General features: G+C 44.3%; 1 protein-coding gene across 3 annotated transcripts in view; it reads right to left on the bottom strand.

Annotated features, from left to right (window-relative positions):
* Nucleotides 1–12,523, bottom strand: part of TXNL1 (thioredoxin like 1) — a 36,154-nt gene extending 23,631 nt beyond the window's left edge. For all 3 annotated transcript variants that reach the window (XM_060236135.1, XM_060236134.1, XM_060236136.1), the window contains exons 1-3: nt 12,161–12,523; nt 2,917–3,013; nt 374–547 (exon numbers count right to left, since the gene is read on the bottom strand). In XM_060236135.1, coding sequence (XP_060092118.1) covers nt 374–547; nt 2,917–3,013; nt 12,161–12,402 — 513 coding nt within the window. In that variant the 5' untranslated portion in view covers nt 12,403–12,523. The remainder of the gene's footprint in view (nt 1–373; nt 548–2,916; nt 3,014–12,160) is intronic.
* Between the last annotated feature and the right edge of the window lie 1,097 nt (nt 12,524–13,620).

The raw sequence follows: 13,620 nt of genomic DNA, 5'->3' as shown, positions 1-13,620 counted from the left end.
TTACAAGTTTTAATATCTGTGATCCAGAAGTGCCATTCATGACTCCTTGTACTCCTATTTGGAAATGCCTGCTGTTCTAGTAGATAACCAGTAGGAGAAGATCTGCTGTACTGATTGGCTCTTCCTCAGCTGACAAAGGGCTGGGAAGGGGGTTAAGCAGCCCTCACTAAGAAAGGACACCAGAATGAAATAAAAGAGATGAAGTGAAATTTACACAGTGGCAGCTCTTGATTCAAATACTGGATTGCAGGCAAACAGGTAGTCAACAGACACTGTATGACTAACGCCAACCTTACTGGATTTCTGTTCAATAACTTTATAACGCAGCGCAAGTATAAATCATTAGAATAGTATTTAAATAAAATGTGCATACATATCCTTTTGGAATATCAGTATCCTCGTTCTTTCCAGGGTCGTTCTCTAGGTGCTGTTTGATTTTCTCTTCTAGCCCCACGCCATCAGCTCCTTGATACTGGTCGATTCGCACTTTGTTCCGGAAGAAAAGAAACGTAGGGGTGGCTGATATATTATTGGTTGCTGCTGTTCCCTAGCATGCCAAAGAAGACAAAATTGTTAGATCCCTGTAGCAGTGTTCTCCAGTTTTCAAAGCAAGGAGTAGACACAACACATCTAAAGTCAATTATATAAATTTTAGCAACTGCAATACATTTGGCCATATTGAAAAAATAATTTGGTCTTCAATGAGAAAGAACCTGAAAACCAATCCCAAGTACAGGGAAGAATGTCTACATGCTGGCTTTCAAACTACATGCCATCTAAAACTTTAGGACTGTAATAAATAAAGCAGTAAAGGCGATCATTGGCTGCTTCACAAGGTACATGCAAAAGACGGGGGAACTACAGGAGTTGGTATGAAAACCTGAGAGCAAAAGTGCATCCAATGCAGAAGGCAGGTGTTTGCAGGGGACACACACCAGAAGCTGCACTGAATGTCACACATGTTCTCTCAGAAACAGAGTTGCAATATACTTCTTCCTCTTGATATGTCTTGGTAGCACACTATGTGCTTCTCTTTGTGCAAGAGCAGTGAACGGTTCAGAGGAACACACCCTGCATCGGAGAACTACTTGCAAACAGCTGAAGAGTTGTGCAAGTGGAGTGAAAGTTCAGGATCCAAGCTGATCTATTGTCCCATGAGGCGAAATGGTTGTTCAGTAGCCTGTACAGTCAAGGGCTAACAGAGCTGACTGTGTCCCCTATACAGCTTCTGTAAATTTCACTTTGCATCAACACATTTTCTTTTCACCAACTTTGGCTTAGAACTGAATGGCATGAAAATTGCAGGCTGGCGTTGGAGGCAACATACCTGCTGCCTCTAAACCTCTTTAACTGAATGCTTCAAATATCTTATTGTGCTTCTCATCTCCGAACAGAATGCCTCGGGGCAATAAAAAAGGAAAACAGAGCAGCTCAAATTATTTTTATTTGATAATGCAAGAGATACGGTATCACTTGTGTGATTAACTGCCAAGTGGAATTCTGACTTTGACAGACAGCTGTATGAGTCCAAGGTGAACAAAACTGGATAACCAAAACCTCTTATCAAATATCAGCTGGCATCAAGGCGGCAGCTAAGGATGCATTTTTGTGCCCCTGAGAAGTCAACTGAGCTAGGACAGCCTCAGTAATTGTGTAGCAATAAGGAAACTTGTCATTTCCCATCCTGGCATGTGCAGAGCAAGAAAGGAAGGAAGTCCCTTGCTAGGGCCACCTGCAAGGAAAGGTATCAAGAGAGGGGACAAGTTAAGCAAGCAGTATCAACCATCTAAACTGTCTTGGAAAGTTTTGGCTTTTGATGACAAAAATTTTACACTGCCTTTCTGCTTGGGCCTCCAAGGTGGCAAGCAGTTAAAACAAGCATTAAAATGCATCGTAAAACCATTAAAACGAGAACTAAAATACATATCTAAAGGCGCCGGGAAAAAAGGAATTAAATGCAGGACAGGAAGGAGGGAGCACAAATGCGCAAATGTGGAAGCAAGATAAAATACCAGAGAAATGGGACTGGATCTTAAAAGTGTTACACTGGAGTGAAATGGATAAACTTACTAGAATCTTAAAAGACTAATTCAGAAAAATTTAAGGACGATTGGAAGAAATTTCAATATGTTGAAAAACAATGGAAAGTCAAGAGACACTTAGTGGTCTTTGATAATATTACATGAACTTTTAATGGGAAGATAAAGTGGTTAATATGGTTTTCTGATCTGATATGCAATTTTATAGGTGGTTAGATTGTGAGAAAAATAGAAGGTTAATATTAATAATTACTAACGCATAGTCTTGGTTTATTTTGTGTTAAGATAACTGGAAATCTAAGTGAAGATTCTATAATTGTGAATTTTACTTTTTTTCTTTTTTTAATTATTTTAAGCACTGGCGAAGGTCAAGAAACTGAGGGTTGGGGGGGAAATTTGTAATGTATTGGTTAAAGTCTTAAAGTATATGTTTAAATATATTTCAATATGTTGCAAAAAAAAATTGTTTTTCAACGAGGAAGGAGGGAGCACTGAGGGAATGAAAGATGAAACCAAAAAAAAGTCTTCCCTCGTGGTGATAGAAGAGGACAAAAGAATATATCTGGGAAGAGATCAAGGTCACCTTTCTAAGGTTGCCACGTGGATAATCTCAGAAAGCTGGGGCACCCAAAGCAGGGCCTTGGAAGATTAGAGGTAATCAGTGGATTCATAGGGGAGTACGCAATCATTCAGGTATGCTGATCCCAAGCCATAGAGGGCTTTAAAGGTCAACACAAGCTAATTTCTACATAATGCAGCAGTTACACTGTATAAAAATCAGTGGGTGCCCCATTTCAAATCAGGGGAAATATCCCATTAACCACTGTGTTTTGCTTCTTTGCATACAACCACATCAACAAGAACCAGCACAACTCACCTGGCACTGATGTACGTCGACTTCCAAAAAGGTTGCTTGGGGATATTTATTGCTCAAAGCATTGAATGCAGGAGCTATCCTTAAACATGGCCCACATCTGTCAGGGGAAAGAAAGAAAACACATGAACTCTCCAAATTCGTTACTTCAGTAATGGAAGCAATTAGACATGTGAAAGCCTGGAAAAAACTGGGGGAGGGAAACTGAAAAAAAAAAAAACACCTAGGTTTTCCACCCATTTTTCCCCCAAGGCTTTTTTCATTTTTTTTCCCCCAATGGAACATTTGAAAATTTTGGAGAGTACTGAAAAAAATTCCTGTGATTTTTTTTTCTTTTTGAATGAGAAAATTGCTTTTGAGGTCACCTCCTGGCGCCCCTCCCTTCCTGCAAAGTAGAGCAATAAGCTACTTTTTGCCCCATCTGTGGATAAATGTGTCACAGTAGTTTGAGGTGAGCAGTAAAAAAGGACAACAGGAGGCATACAACTGTTGAGAAGCAATGAAAGCCCTGCATGCTCCCCCTTGTGAAGATCAGGTATCCTTCTAGGTGCAGAAATGCATCTTGGATTGAAGAGCTGTCTTCAGAACAGGAGTTGGGCAGAAACTGCACCAACGTCTCAGAAGGAAACCGCAAGTTTCATTGAGAACGTGGCTCTCTCTAATCAGATAAAATAAATAAAGCACGTGCTAAAACAGCACAGGGTGTATCAGCTCACAGCTTTCTCTCATATACTGGCTATATTTGCAATTTTGCTTGTATAAAACAAAAGGCATTGGTAACTTTTAAATTCCACCAATTCCACAATGCAATTTTATATTATGTTAAGTTATAAATGATGCACTTTACGTTGTGAAAGCAGGGAAATTAGTTTAGGTTTGATAGGACAGTAAGTACTGCATGCATTTCAAGTTTTCTCCCAATTTTCTTTTTTTCCTTTGGGAGAGGGGAACAAAAAAAAAGTCCTGCCCCCCCCCCCCCTTATGGCTTCAAAATTACTAGGAATTTTACATCTCTAGGAGCCACCATTGGGAGTCACTTGACTTAAACTGGAAAATCACATTACAGAGTTCAGAAAAATGGCAACCCGACAACAATAGGTTGAACATATATATATGAACATAAGAAGCTGCCTTATACTGAATCAGACCCTTGGTCCATCAAAGTCAGTATTGTCTTCTCAGACTGGCAGCGGCTCTCCAGGGTCTCAAGCTGAGGTTTTTCACGCCTACTTGCCTGGACCCTTTTTGGAGATGCCAGGGATTGAACCTGGGACCTTCTGCTTCCCAAGCAGATGCTCTACCACTGAGCTACCGTCCCTCAGAATTACTGTATGTAAAGAAACCAGGGGACCTCAGGTCCTCAGCATGCACAAGGAAGTCAACCCTCCGCTGAGAAGAACAGTCACACCTCCCGGCTGAAAGTTCCATACATCAAAAGATGGACAGCAATTGGCCTGATTGGTCAAGCAGACATGCACCAGATCTGGGAAAAATGGTGTCTTGGTGAAAGGACATCCCCATGCTGATTGACGGTGAAGAAATGCAAATTCAGTTCCCACTCCTCTTCTCCCCCCCTCCTCCCCCCACAATGTTTAGGCAATTAAACTGGGTTACAGGATGTCAACTTGCTGCTGGTCTCCCTATGCCAGCCAGTTCACTGACTTCCACTCGTAAAAATAGGAAAACCTGCAGTGCGAGAGTGTCGCATCTTAGCTAAATCACTTCGGTTGCGGAAGGAGATGCGTGAAATGTTTTTGGCAGGATCCCTGCAGTTGGCACAATGTCTAGTTTCAGAAAAGACATCCAAGTGAATCATTTTCTTGTCAGATGCAAAATGAAAGCTCACCAGTTGAGCCTTTGAAACGGAATCTGTTTCTATATTGGAAGCCCGCGGGGAACTCTGACCTGACTAGAAACGGATATTTGTCATCTTAGAAGTTTAAGATTTAGAAACTTCGGAATTTTTTTTCTTTTAATGCTTCTCCATAAGGCTCGAGGGCGGACTATAACCAACTTGAAAGCCACAAGAACAGTGGAACTGTTTTCTGAAATAATACTACCCAAGTGCTCAGTGCACTTTCGCTTTCTGGAGATGTAACATCCCTCATTTATTAAAACACACCACCACCTTGGGAGCACAACAGATTACCTTCTCGGCCATTCCGAATATTACAAAAATTAGCCCATGAGGAGAAGACAGCTGTAACTATTGCCCATAACTTCTTCTCCCTCCACACATATACCCTCTGCCAATTTGTGCATGTTCGCAACATTCCTTTGGCTATCTGTGGGATCCACACCCAAGTGAATTCAGCACTTCCAAATCAGACCCAAAGATTTGGCCTTGACTTACTAGCCACCCGTAAAAAGTCTGCTGTGAAAATGTCGTCATGCAACATCACCCCAGAGTTGGAAACGACTGGTGCTTGCACAGGGGACTACCTTCTTTTTTAAAGAAAGCACATAGAGCTGCTTTCAATCTTAGGACCCTTGTTTGAATGCAAAGAGCAAAATAAGATGTGGTGAGAAACCTGTGTGGATTTATTCATGACCGCTTCAGTAAAGCAGGGTGGGCAGGTAGGTCTATCTTTTGCAGAAGGGGAAGAGAACTAAACATGTCCCTGCCTTCTATTGATTCAGACCATCGGCCCATCAAGGTTTGTATGACCTTCTCCAACAGGCAGTAGCTCTCCAGGATCTCAGTCAGAAGTCTTTCACTTCACCTACTGCCTGGAGATGCTGAGGATTGAACCTGGCGAGGTTGTAAATCACAGCTGAGCCAGCAACTACAATCTCTTGCCATTAGGCCTTCTTCTTAGAGAGCCAGTTTCTTCTTCATAGAGAGCCAGTTTGGCGTAGTGGTTAACTTTCGGAGAGCCAGTTTGGTATAGTGGTTAAGTGTGCGGACTCTTATCTGGGAGAACCAGGTTTGATTCCCCACTCCTCCACTTGCACCTGCTGGCATGGCCTTGGGTCAGCCATAGCTCTGGCAGAGGTTGTCCTTGAAAGGGCAGCTGCTGGGAGAGCCCTCTCAGCCCCACCCACCTCACAGGGTGTCTCACCCACCTCACCTCACAGGGGGAGGAAGATAAAGGAGATTGTGAGCCGCTCGGAAACTCAGAGCGGAGTGCGGGATATAAATCCAATATCATCATCATCATCATCATCATCATCATCATCACACTTCTAGAACCTGTGTGGATGGGGAAAAGGAGGGAGAGGAGCTCACAGCCCACAACACTTTTTAACTGGACAACAGGCTTCACTATCCCAGGTTAACTTTGAACGCCACTCTGGGGTCAGTCAGCATTTTTCTCCAGCTCAGTTTGGCCAGGGATCCTAGAGGTTTTTTGCCATCTTCTGGGTGTGTATGGAGGGGAGTAGTTGTAAATTTCCTGCATTGCTCAGGTGGTTGGACTAGATGACCCTGGAGGTACCTTCCAACTCTGTGATTCTATTATTCTAGTTGCAATTCAACGTCGATAAGCAGTCACAAGAACGGCGGCATCTGCGACTTTCCAGATACATACCCTTTGATGGCTATCCCTTAATGACAGTGACAAAAGTGTATCCCGAGCAAGACGTATTGTGATTAGTCACAGCAAATGAATGAAATCAGACTAGAGAATCTAGGATGTGGGTTTAGTTGCTAGAACAAGAGTCAACTTACTAAGCACCATGGGAAGGGTTGATACAAATAAATCCAGCAAGAACAGATTAGGCCAGGACAGAAAACCAAAATATCTGGCTGAAAACTCCCCCCCCCCCATAGATGGGTAACCATGTTAGTCTGTCTGCAGCAGTAGAAAAGAACAAGAACTCAGTAGCACCTTAGAGACTAGAGCCAGTTTGGTGTAGTGGTTAAGTGTGAAGACTCTTATCTGGGAGAACCGGGTCTGATTCCCCACTTCTCCACTTGCACCTGTTGGAATGGCCTTGAGTTTGCCACAGCTCTCGTATGAATTGTTCTTGAAAGGGCAGCTTCTGGGAGAACTCTCTCAGCCTCAATCACCTCACAGGTTGTCTGTTGTGGGGGACAGGGGGGAGAGGTAAAGGAGATTGTGACTGCTCTGAGACTCTGAGATTCAGAGTATAGGACAGGGTATAAATCCAATTCAATATCTAAAAAAAAAAATTGTGGTAGGGCTTGAGGTTTCTTGAGTCACTGCTTGCTTCTTCAGATACAGCTATATCTGAAGAACTAAGTAATGATTCGAAAAAGCTCATATTCTGCCACAAATTTTGTTAGTCTTTTAAGGTGCTCCTCGACTCTTGCTCTTCTCTAAAGGTAAAAGTAGTCCCCTGTGCAAGCACCAGTCATTTCCGACTCTGGGGTGACGTCGTATCATGACGTTTTCACGGCAGACTTTTTACGGGGTGGCTTGCCATTGCCGTCCCCAGTCATCTACACTTTCCCCCCAGAAAGCTGGGTACTCTACCTCTATATTATTTACTTCATTTATACTCCACTTTCCTCTCCAGTGGTGACTGAAAGCGGCTGACAACTCCCTCCCCTTCTCCATTTTATCCTCACAACAACCATGTGGTGTAGGTTAGGCTGAATGTGTCACTGGTCCAAAGTCACCCAGCAAGCTTCCATAGTGGGGTGTGGTATCTGCACCTAGCTCTTCCAGATCCTATACCGACAACTCTAACCAATGTACCACGTTGCTTCTGTCCACAACAGTATAAGAGTGCTTTCTGTCATTGTTCTGCTGTGCTTTTATGGTCACATGACTCATCCTGTCTCATCCAAAGGAATAAAAATACTAGAAAACATTAAGAATATAAGAACATAAGAGAAGCCATGTTGGATCAGGCCAATGGCCCATCCAGTCCAACACTCTGTGTCACACAGTGGCAAAAAAATTTATACATACACACACACTGTGGCTAATAGCCACTGATGGCTAATAGCCACATTTTATTACACCGATCTGTGCTGTGCGTAGGCAGTTTTCAGCACGGCATGTTGCATGGCCAAAGAAGAAAACTCACTGCTATGGGGCAGACAAATGACCGAGGATGGATCATAAGCAGTGTTCCCTCTAAGCTGAGTTAGCGTGAGCTAGCTCACAGATTTTTAGCCTCGAGCTCACACATTTTTGTCTTAGCTCAGGAAGGATGGCCTCAGAGCACAATACTTTATGCCGGAGCTCACAAAACAGAGTGTTTGCTCACAAGAGTCTGCAGCTTGGAGGGAACACTGATCAAAAGACAAACCATGCTGGATCAGAGTCCAAAGATCTTAACATTTCAAGAATTCTTTTTCCAACAGCAGCCAATCTCCAAGCATGGCATGACAGCAACACGCCCTCCTCCTCCTCCTTTTTTGCTCCACAGCAGTTGGGTTAAGAGGTATTCTCTACCATTGGTGCTAAGAACCACTGAGAGAGAAATCCAGGGACGTCGGGTGAAACTTTCTGAAGTCATTCAGGGCAGTGGCCATCACCGTATCTTGTGGAAGGAAATCCCTTCAATTAATTCTACTTGAACTAATAAGTACTTATGAAGACGGAAAGAATGCTCCCTTTGTCTCTCCCTGCCCTCTTGTACATAATTATGACCCATGTCCATAAACAAAGAGAACTCCCAACCATTCAGTTTCACAGATTTCACCATTCCTCAGTAATCTCTTTCCTAAGGAACAACAACAACAACAAAATCTCACACACCTAATACAGTTCTTGCATCAGAGCTGTGGGATTCTGAAATACGTGGCTGGCACTGCCCTTAGACCGGGATTACGCTGAATGTAGGGCTTGGATAGTGGTATTACGCTTGAAACTCAAAATAATGTCATCTGAGGGTAACAGCTTCTTATAATATATGAAACAAGATAATATCTCCAGTTTACGGAGTCCAACGATAACAGAAAAACTAAATAATGTATGATGTCCTGAGAAAGCAGTTTTTGGATTCAGGTGGCTCCTAGCTTGTAAAACTATCTAGCAGATTCAGGTGAGTAGCCATGTTGGTCTGAAACAACAGAACAAAGATTCAGGTGAGTAGCCATGTTGGTCTGAAGCAGCAGAACAAAGACTAACAACGTTTTATTCAAGGTATAAGCCTTCATGGGCACGCACACTTCCAATATGTAACGGCTGTGGAAGTCTGCTTCACTGTATCTGAAGAAGAGTGCATGCACAGGAATGCTTATACCCAGAATTAAACTTGCTGGTGTTAAACTGAAACTTTAGACCAGGGGTGGGCAAATTTGCTTAATGTAAGAGCCACACAGAATAAACATCAGATGTTTGAGAGCCGCAAAACACGAACATCAGATGTTTGAGAGCTGAAGGAAGGAAGGAAAATAAATGAGAGGGAGGAAGAGGTGAAAACAAAGCAACGTTAACTTTAAATCCATTCTCCAAAGCTAGCAGCTGGCTTGGAGAAGTGATCTAAACTTGAGAAAACTGGAGAAGTGATCTAAACTTCTCTACGCCTATCAACAGGGTGCGGAAGGGGGTGGCTTCGAGAGCCACACAATAAGCGTGAAAGAGCCACATGTGGCTCCCAAGCCGCAGTCTGGCCACCCCTGCTTTAGACTATAAAGCAACTGATTATGAAGACTGGTATCAAAGCACCATCTGCCAGGTGAGGTGTGCTTGCTCTACTGTGGGAAATCCCACCACTCTTTACAATTCCAAAATACTTGTTTAGCCTTACCTCCTTATCTCCAAGACACAGGAGAGCAATTATGCTCACAAAATTAAATGTATTACCATCTGTGAACTCTGAACGCCATATATTAGGCATACTGTTTTAAGATAGCTATTGCAGTTACGGTTTAAGGATCATCGAAACTGTGAAGCATTTTTTACTTGAATGTCCATGGTATAAGGAAGCGAAATGGATCAAGCCACATGTGCCAGTGAAACAAGCAAATTTAGTCTTTAAATTTTAATGGATTCTAGATCACCTGATGTTCTCTCTCTTTGTTAAAAAAAAAAAAGCTAAATTCCTTGTTCAGGCAACATGTGACGAGACTTCTCTAATATGGATGTCCCCTCTAGCTTTTTCCCTTTTATTGCTCACTGTGATTGATACTACTCAAGATCTGTAGAACAGAGAAGTAGAGAAAGAAAAAAACACAGCTTTTACAGCAACGTGGTTTTAAGTGACCTGAAGTCAGAGATGAGAGACAGGGGTGGACAAATCTACAGAAAGCACCAAACTGTAAGATACATTAAAGGCAGCCCAACGTAAGTGAAAAGTGAGATAGATCAGATCCAAGAATCTTCTTAATTCAAGTTCAGTGGCATCTTAAAGACTGACAGATTTTGAGGCATGAGCTTTTGGGAGTCAAAGGCCACTTTGTCAGATAGCGATGTTGTTCTTCTGCTAGTGTTTTACACGCTGACATGGCTACCCAACTAAGATTAACTTCTTTAAAACAAAGAACTCTTATGACATGTTATTAAAAGACTAATAGAGCTGTGCCTTTTTCATGTCCTAGTACTGTGACTCCAATGTTTACATTTTCCCCTAGCTCCATGTGTACACTTTCAATACACATACACCTTACCCTGGCCAACAAAATACATTTCAAGCACTGGATATAAATGGGATGCAATCAACAAACCATATATTGCAGTATAAGCTTTCAGTTTTTTAAGGTGCCCCAAGGCAGACTTTCCCCCCCATTAACAGAGTTACACAGTCACCTCTCTGGAATTTATAAGCTCACAAATACGCTGTTAGGTCTCAACTCGCAATGCCTAGTCAGGCAAGTGATACAAGAGCTATGGCAGACAGCTGAATGAATATACCATTCCGTGTGCAATGGTGGTGGAAACAGGCAAGTTCTATTCTAGCAACTGTTTAAATAGGGATTAAGAATACAACTGCAGGAATCGTTACCACTGTTTTTACGTAAGATCCATGTGCCTTGGCGAGGCATGGGGGGGCGGCAGGGGGCACCTGCTTAGGGCTCCAGACACCCATGGGCTGGCCCTGCACACATACAACAAGCTTTCGCCCAAGGGCTGGGGAGCCTGAGTTTCAAATCCTGGCTGAACCACGAAGCTAACCGAATGATCTTGGTCCAACTGCAACTTGGGAGTCACATGTGGTTCTTCCACACATATTGTGTGGCTCTGGAAGCCTCCACTGCCCCATCAGCCAGCTTGGAGAAGGCATTTCTCTCTTTAAATCACAGTCCAAGCCAAACCAGCCAGTGGCTCGGAGAATGCATTTAAAGTTAAAGTTGCTTTCTTTCCATCTCTGAATCTATTTGCCTTCCTTCCTTGCAGCTGTCAAACACCTGTCATTCATGTCTTGCAGCTCTCAAACATCTGATGTTTATTCTATGTGGCTCTTACATTAAGCAAGTTGGGCCACCCCTGGTCCAATCATTCTCTCCCACCCTTGCCCACCTTACAGGATCGTTGTGAGGATAAAGGAGAAGGGGGGATGCAGCTTGCCTGCCTCCTGGAGTTCCTTGGAGGAAAAGCAGGAGGGATTCCAAGGGGAGGGATTAGCGCAGCTATCTGACTCTCCTGCGGGGCTCACCCTCTCCTTGCTCTAGGGTTGCCAAGTCCAATTTAAGAACTATCTGGGAACTATCTGGGGGTGGATCCAGGAGCAAAGTTGCGACAAGCATAATCGAACTTGCCATCTTGGACTTTTAATGAACGGATTGAAGATTGTTAATATGTATGGAAATGTTTTATTATAGATTCTATTTTCTAATATTCTATGTTTGTTCATTGTTAATGTTTTTAAACTGTTGTTAGCTGCCCTGCGCCCATCAGGGGAGAGCGGGATATAAATCGGGTAAATAGGTAGTTGAGTAGTAGTTAAATAGATGATGGATAGACTGCAAAGGGAGTTCTGGCCATCACATTTAAAGGGACCGCACACATTTTAAAATGCCTTCTCTCCATTGTAAATAATGAAGGATAGGGGCACCTTCTTCTCGGGCTCATAGAATTGGACCCGCTGGTCCAATCCTTTTGAAACTTGGAGGGTGTTTTGAAGACAAGCACCGGATGCTATGCAGAAAATTCGGTGCCTCTATCTCAAAAAAAACCAGCACACCCCCCCCCCCCGATTAATTCTCCATTATACCTTATGGGAATCGGTCTCCATAGGGAATAATGGAGACATTTCCCTCCCTCCCCCCCCCCTCCGTTTTCTGATGACCCTAAAGGGGGGGGAGGGCCTCCAAACCGGGGGATCCCCTACCCCCACCTGGCGACTGGCAACCCCACCTTGCTCCCCCGCCCCGGCATCCCTCACTCACCCCCTCATGGTGAACTTGGCCACTACCAGGCGGGACCCGGCGGCGCTCAGCTCGCTCTGGAACTCGGCGTCGTTGGCGATCACCTTCACGCCGACCATCCCGGCAACGGACGGGGCCCTCAGCGTCGCAGGCGAGCCGGCGGCACTCTCGGTACCTCTATGTGCACAGTCACCGCGGGAAGCAAGGGGCGCGCCCAGCATGCACCGCAGCTCCGCCTGGCGCAGGCGCACTGCCGCCGTCATCGTCCCAGAAACCCTCGCCTCGGAGAGTCATTCAGGTCCTCTCACCGAGAGAGCTACCAACGGGACTAGGAAGGATAGAGCGGCGCAGAGATGCAGCTTCCGGCAACCCCCCCTGAAAGGCGGCATTGGCGTGGCCGCTCTAGCCTCGGCATCTTTATCTTCAAGCCCCTAACGGAAGTTAAGAGAGTTCCCGGCGAAGGCTTGTCGTTGATTCCTCAGCCGCCATCTTGGGATAGGGCAATGTTTCGGGAACGAGAAGTCCGCTGGGCGATAATGTCACCATTTCGGATCCCTCTCGACATGCACGAAGAGCCTTTACGGCAGCGCTTCTCTAGAGGGGGGAGGGATTTGCAAAATATTTTGACTGTAGTACGAAATATAGGATTGTAAAAACGAAAAAACCATGGCAGCCATTTTTGTTTGGGGCGAATAACACGTAAGGCCGCAAGATTTCTGCCCCCCCCCCCACACACACACTCACACAGGAGCAATCTGCCAGTTTTTCTGCCGCAATTTAGACTGTCCACGGCATATTTGAGTATGGTGAGGGCTTTTTTGGTAGAAATCATATTAGGCCACACCCGCTGATGCCACTGTGCTGGAACTGCGTTTCTGTTGTGTTCCTGCTCAAAAAAAGTCCTGAGTACGGTTTGCCAAAGGCTACATCCTTCTTGCTGGGGTAAGGTCAATTGAACTCAACTGCAACTTCTGAATAACCAAGCAGAGACTTGGGTTGTCAAACAGCACAGACATGTTTATGCATTTACGTGAGGGCCCCCTCCCAATGGGGACCCAAAGCAGTTCTCCTGTATTATACCCTCACAACCGTCAAGACCCCAGCAGTTCAGCGAACACAAACAGTCCACTTCATAAATGGTTGTTTATTAGTCACTGACAGTACTAGAGGCAAAACAGGCCTTGCAAAGACCGAGGAAGCTATTCACTTGCCCCCTTATATATGGTTAACAACAACCCTTACAGGTTCAAACAGAAAGCGGGAAGCAAAAAGCGGGAATCTGTGATTCCCCCCGACGTTCCCAGGCCCCTTCCTTGCAGGTGCATCTAATCTAGCAGGTTAACCTTAAAGTTCCTGTAGCAACCTGCTAGACTGGCAAAAGGAATTTGGATAACTCGTTACAAGAAGAGATAGGCACAGCAGAAGCAGCAAGGCAGACAGCTAAAGTGAAAGTACTTCACACAAACAAAAAAATGGCAAGG

The sequence above is a fragment of the Heteronotia binoei genome, chromosome 4 (genome assembly GCF_032191835.1).
Source record: "Heteronotia binoei isolate CCM8104 ecotype False Entrance Well chromosome 4, APGP_CSIRO_Hbin_v1, whole genome shotgun sequence".
Taxonomy (NCBI): Eukaryota; Metazoa; Chordata; class Lepidosauria; order Squamata; family Gekkonidae; genus Heteronotia; species Heteronotia binoei.
This window is presented reverse-complemented; position numbering and strand designations above follow the sequence as displayed.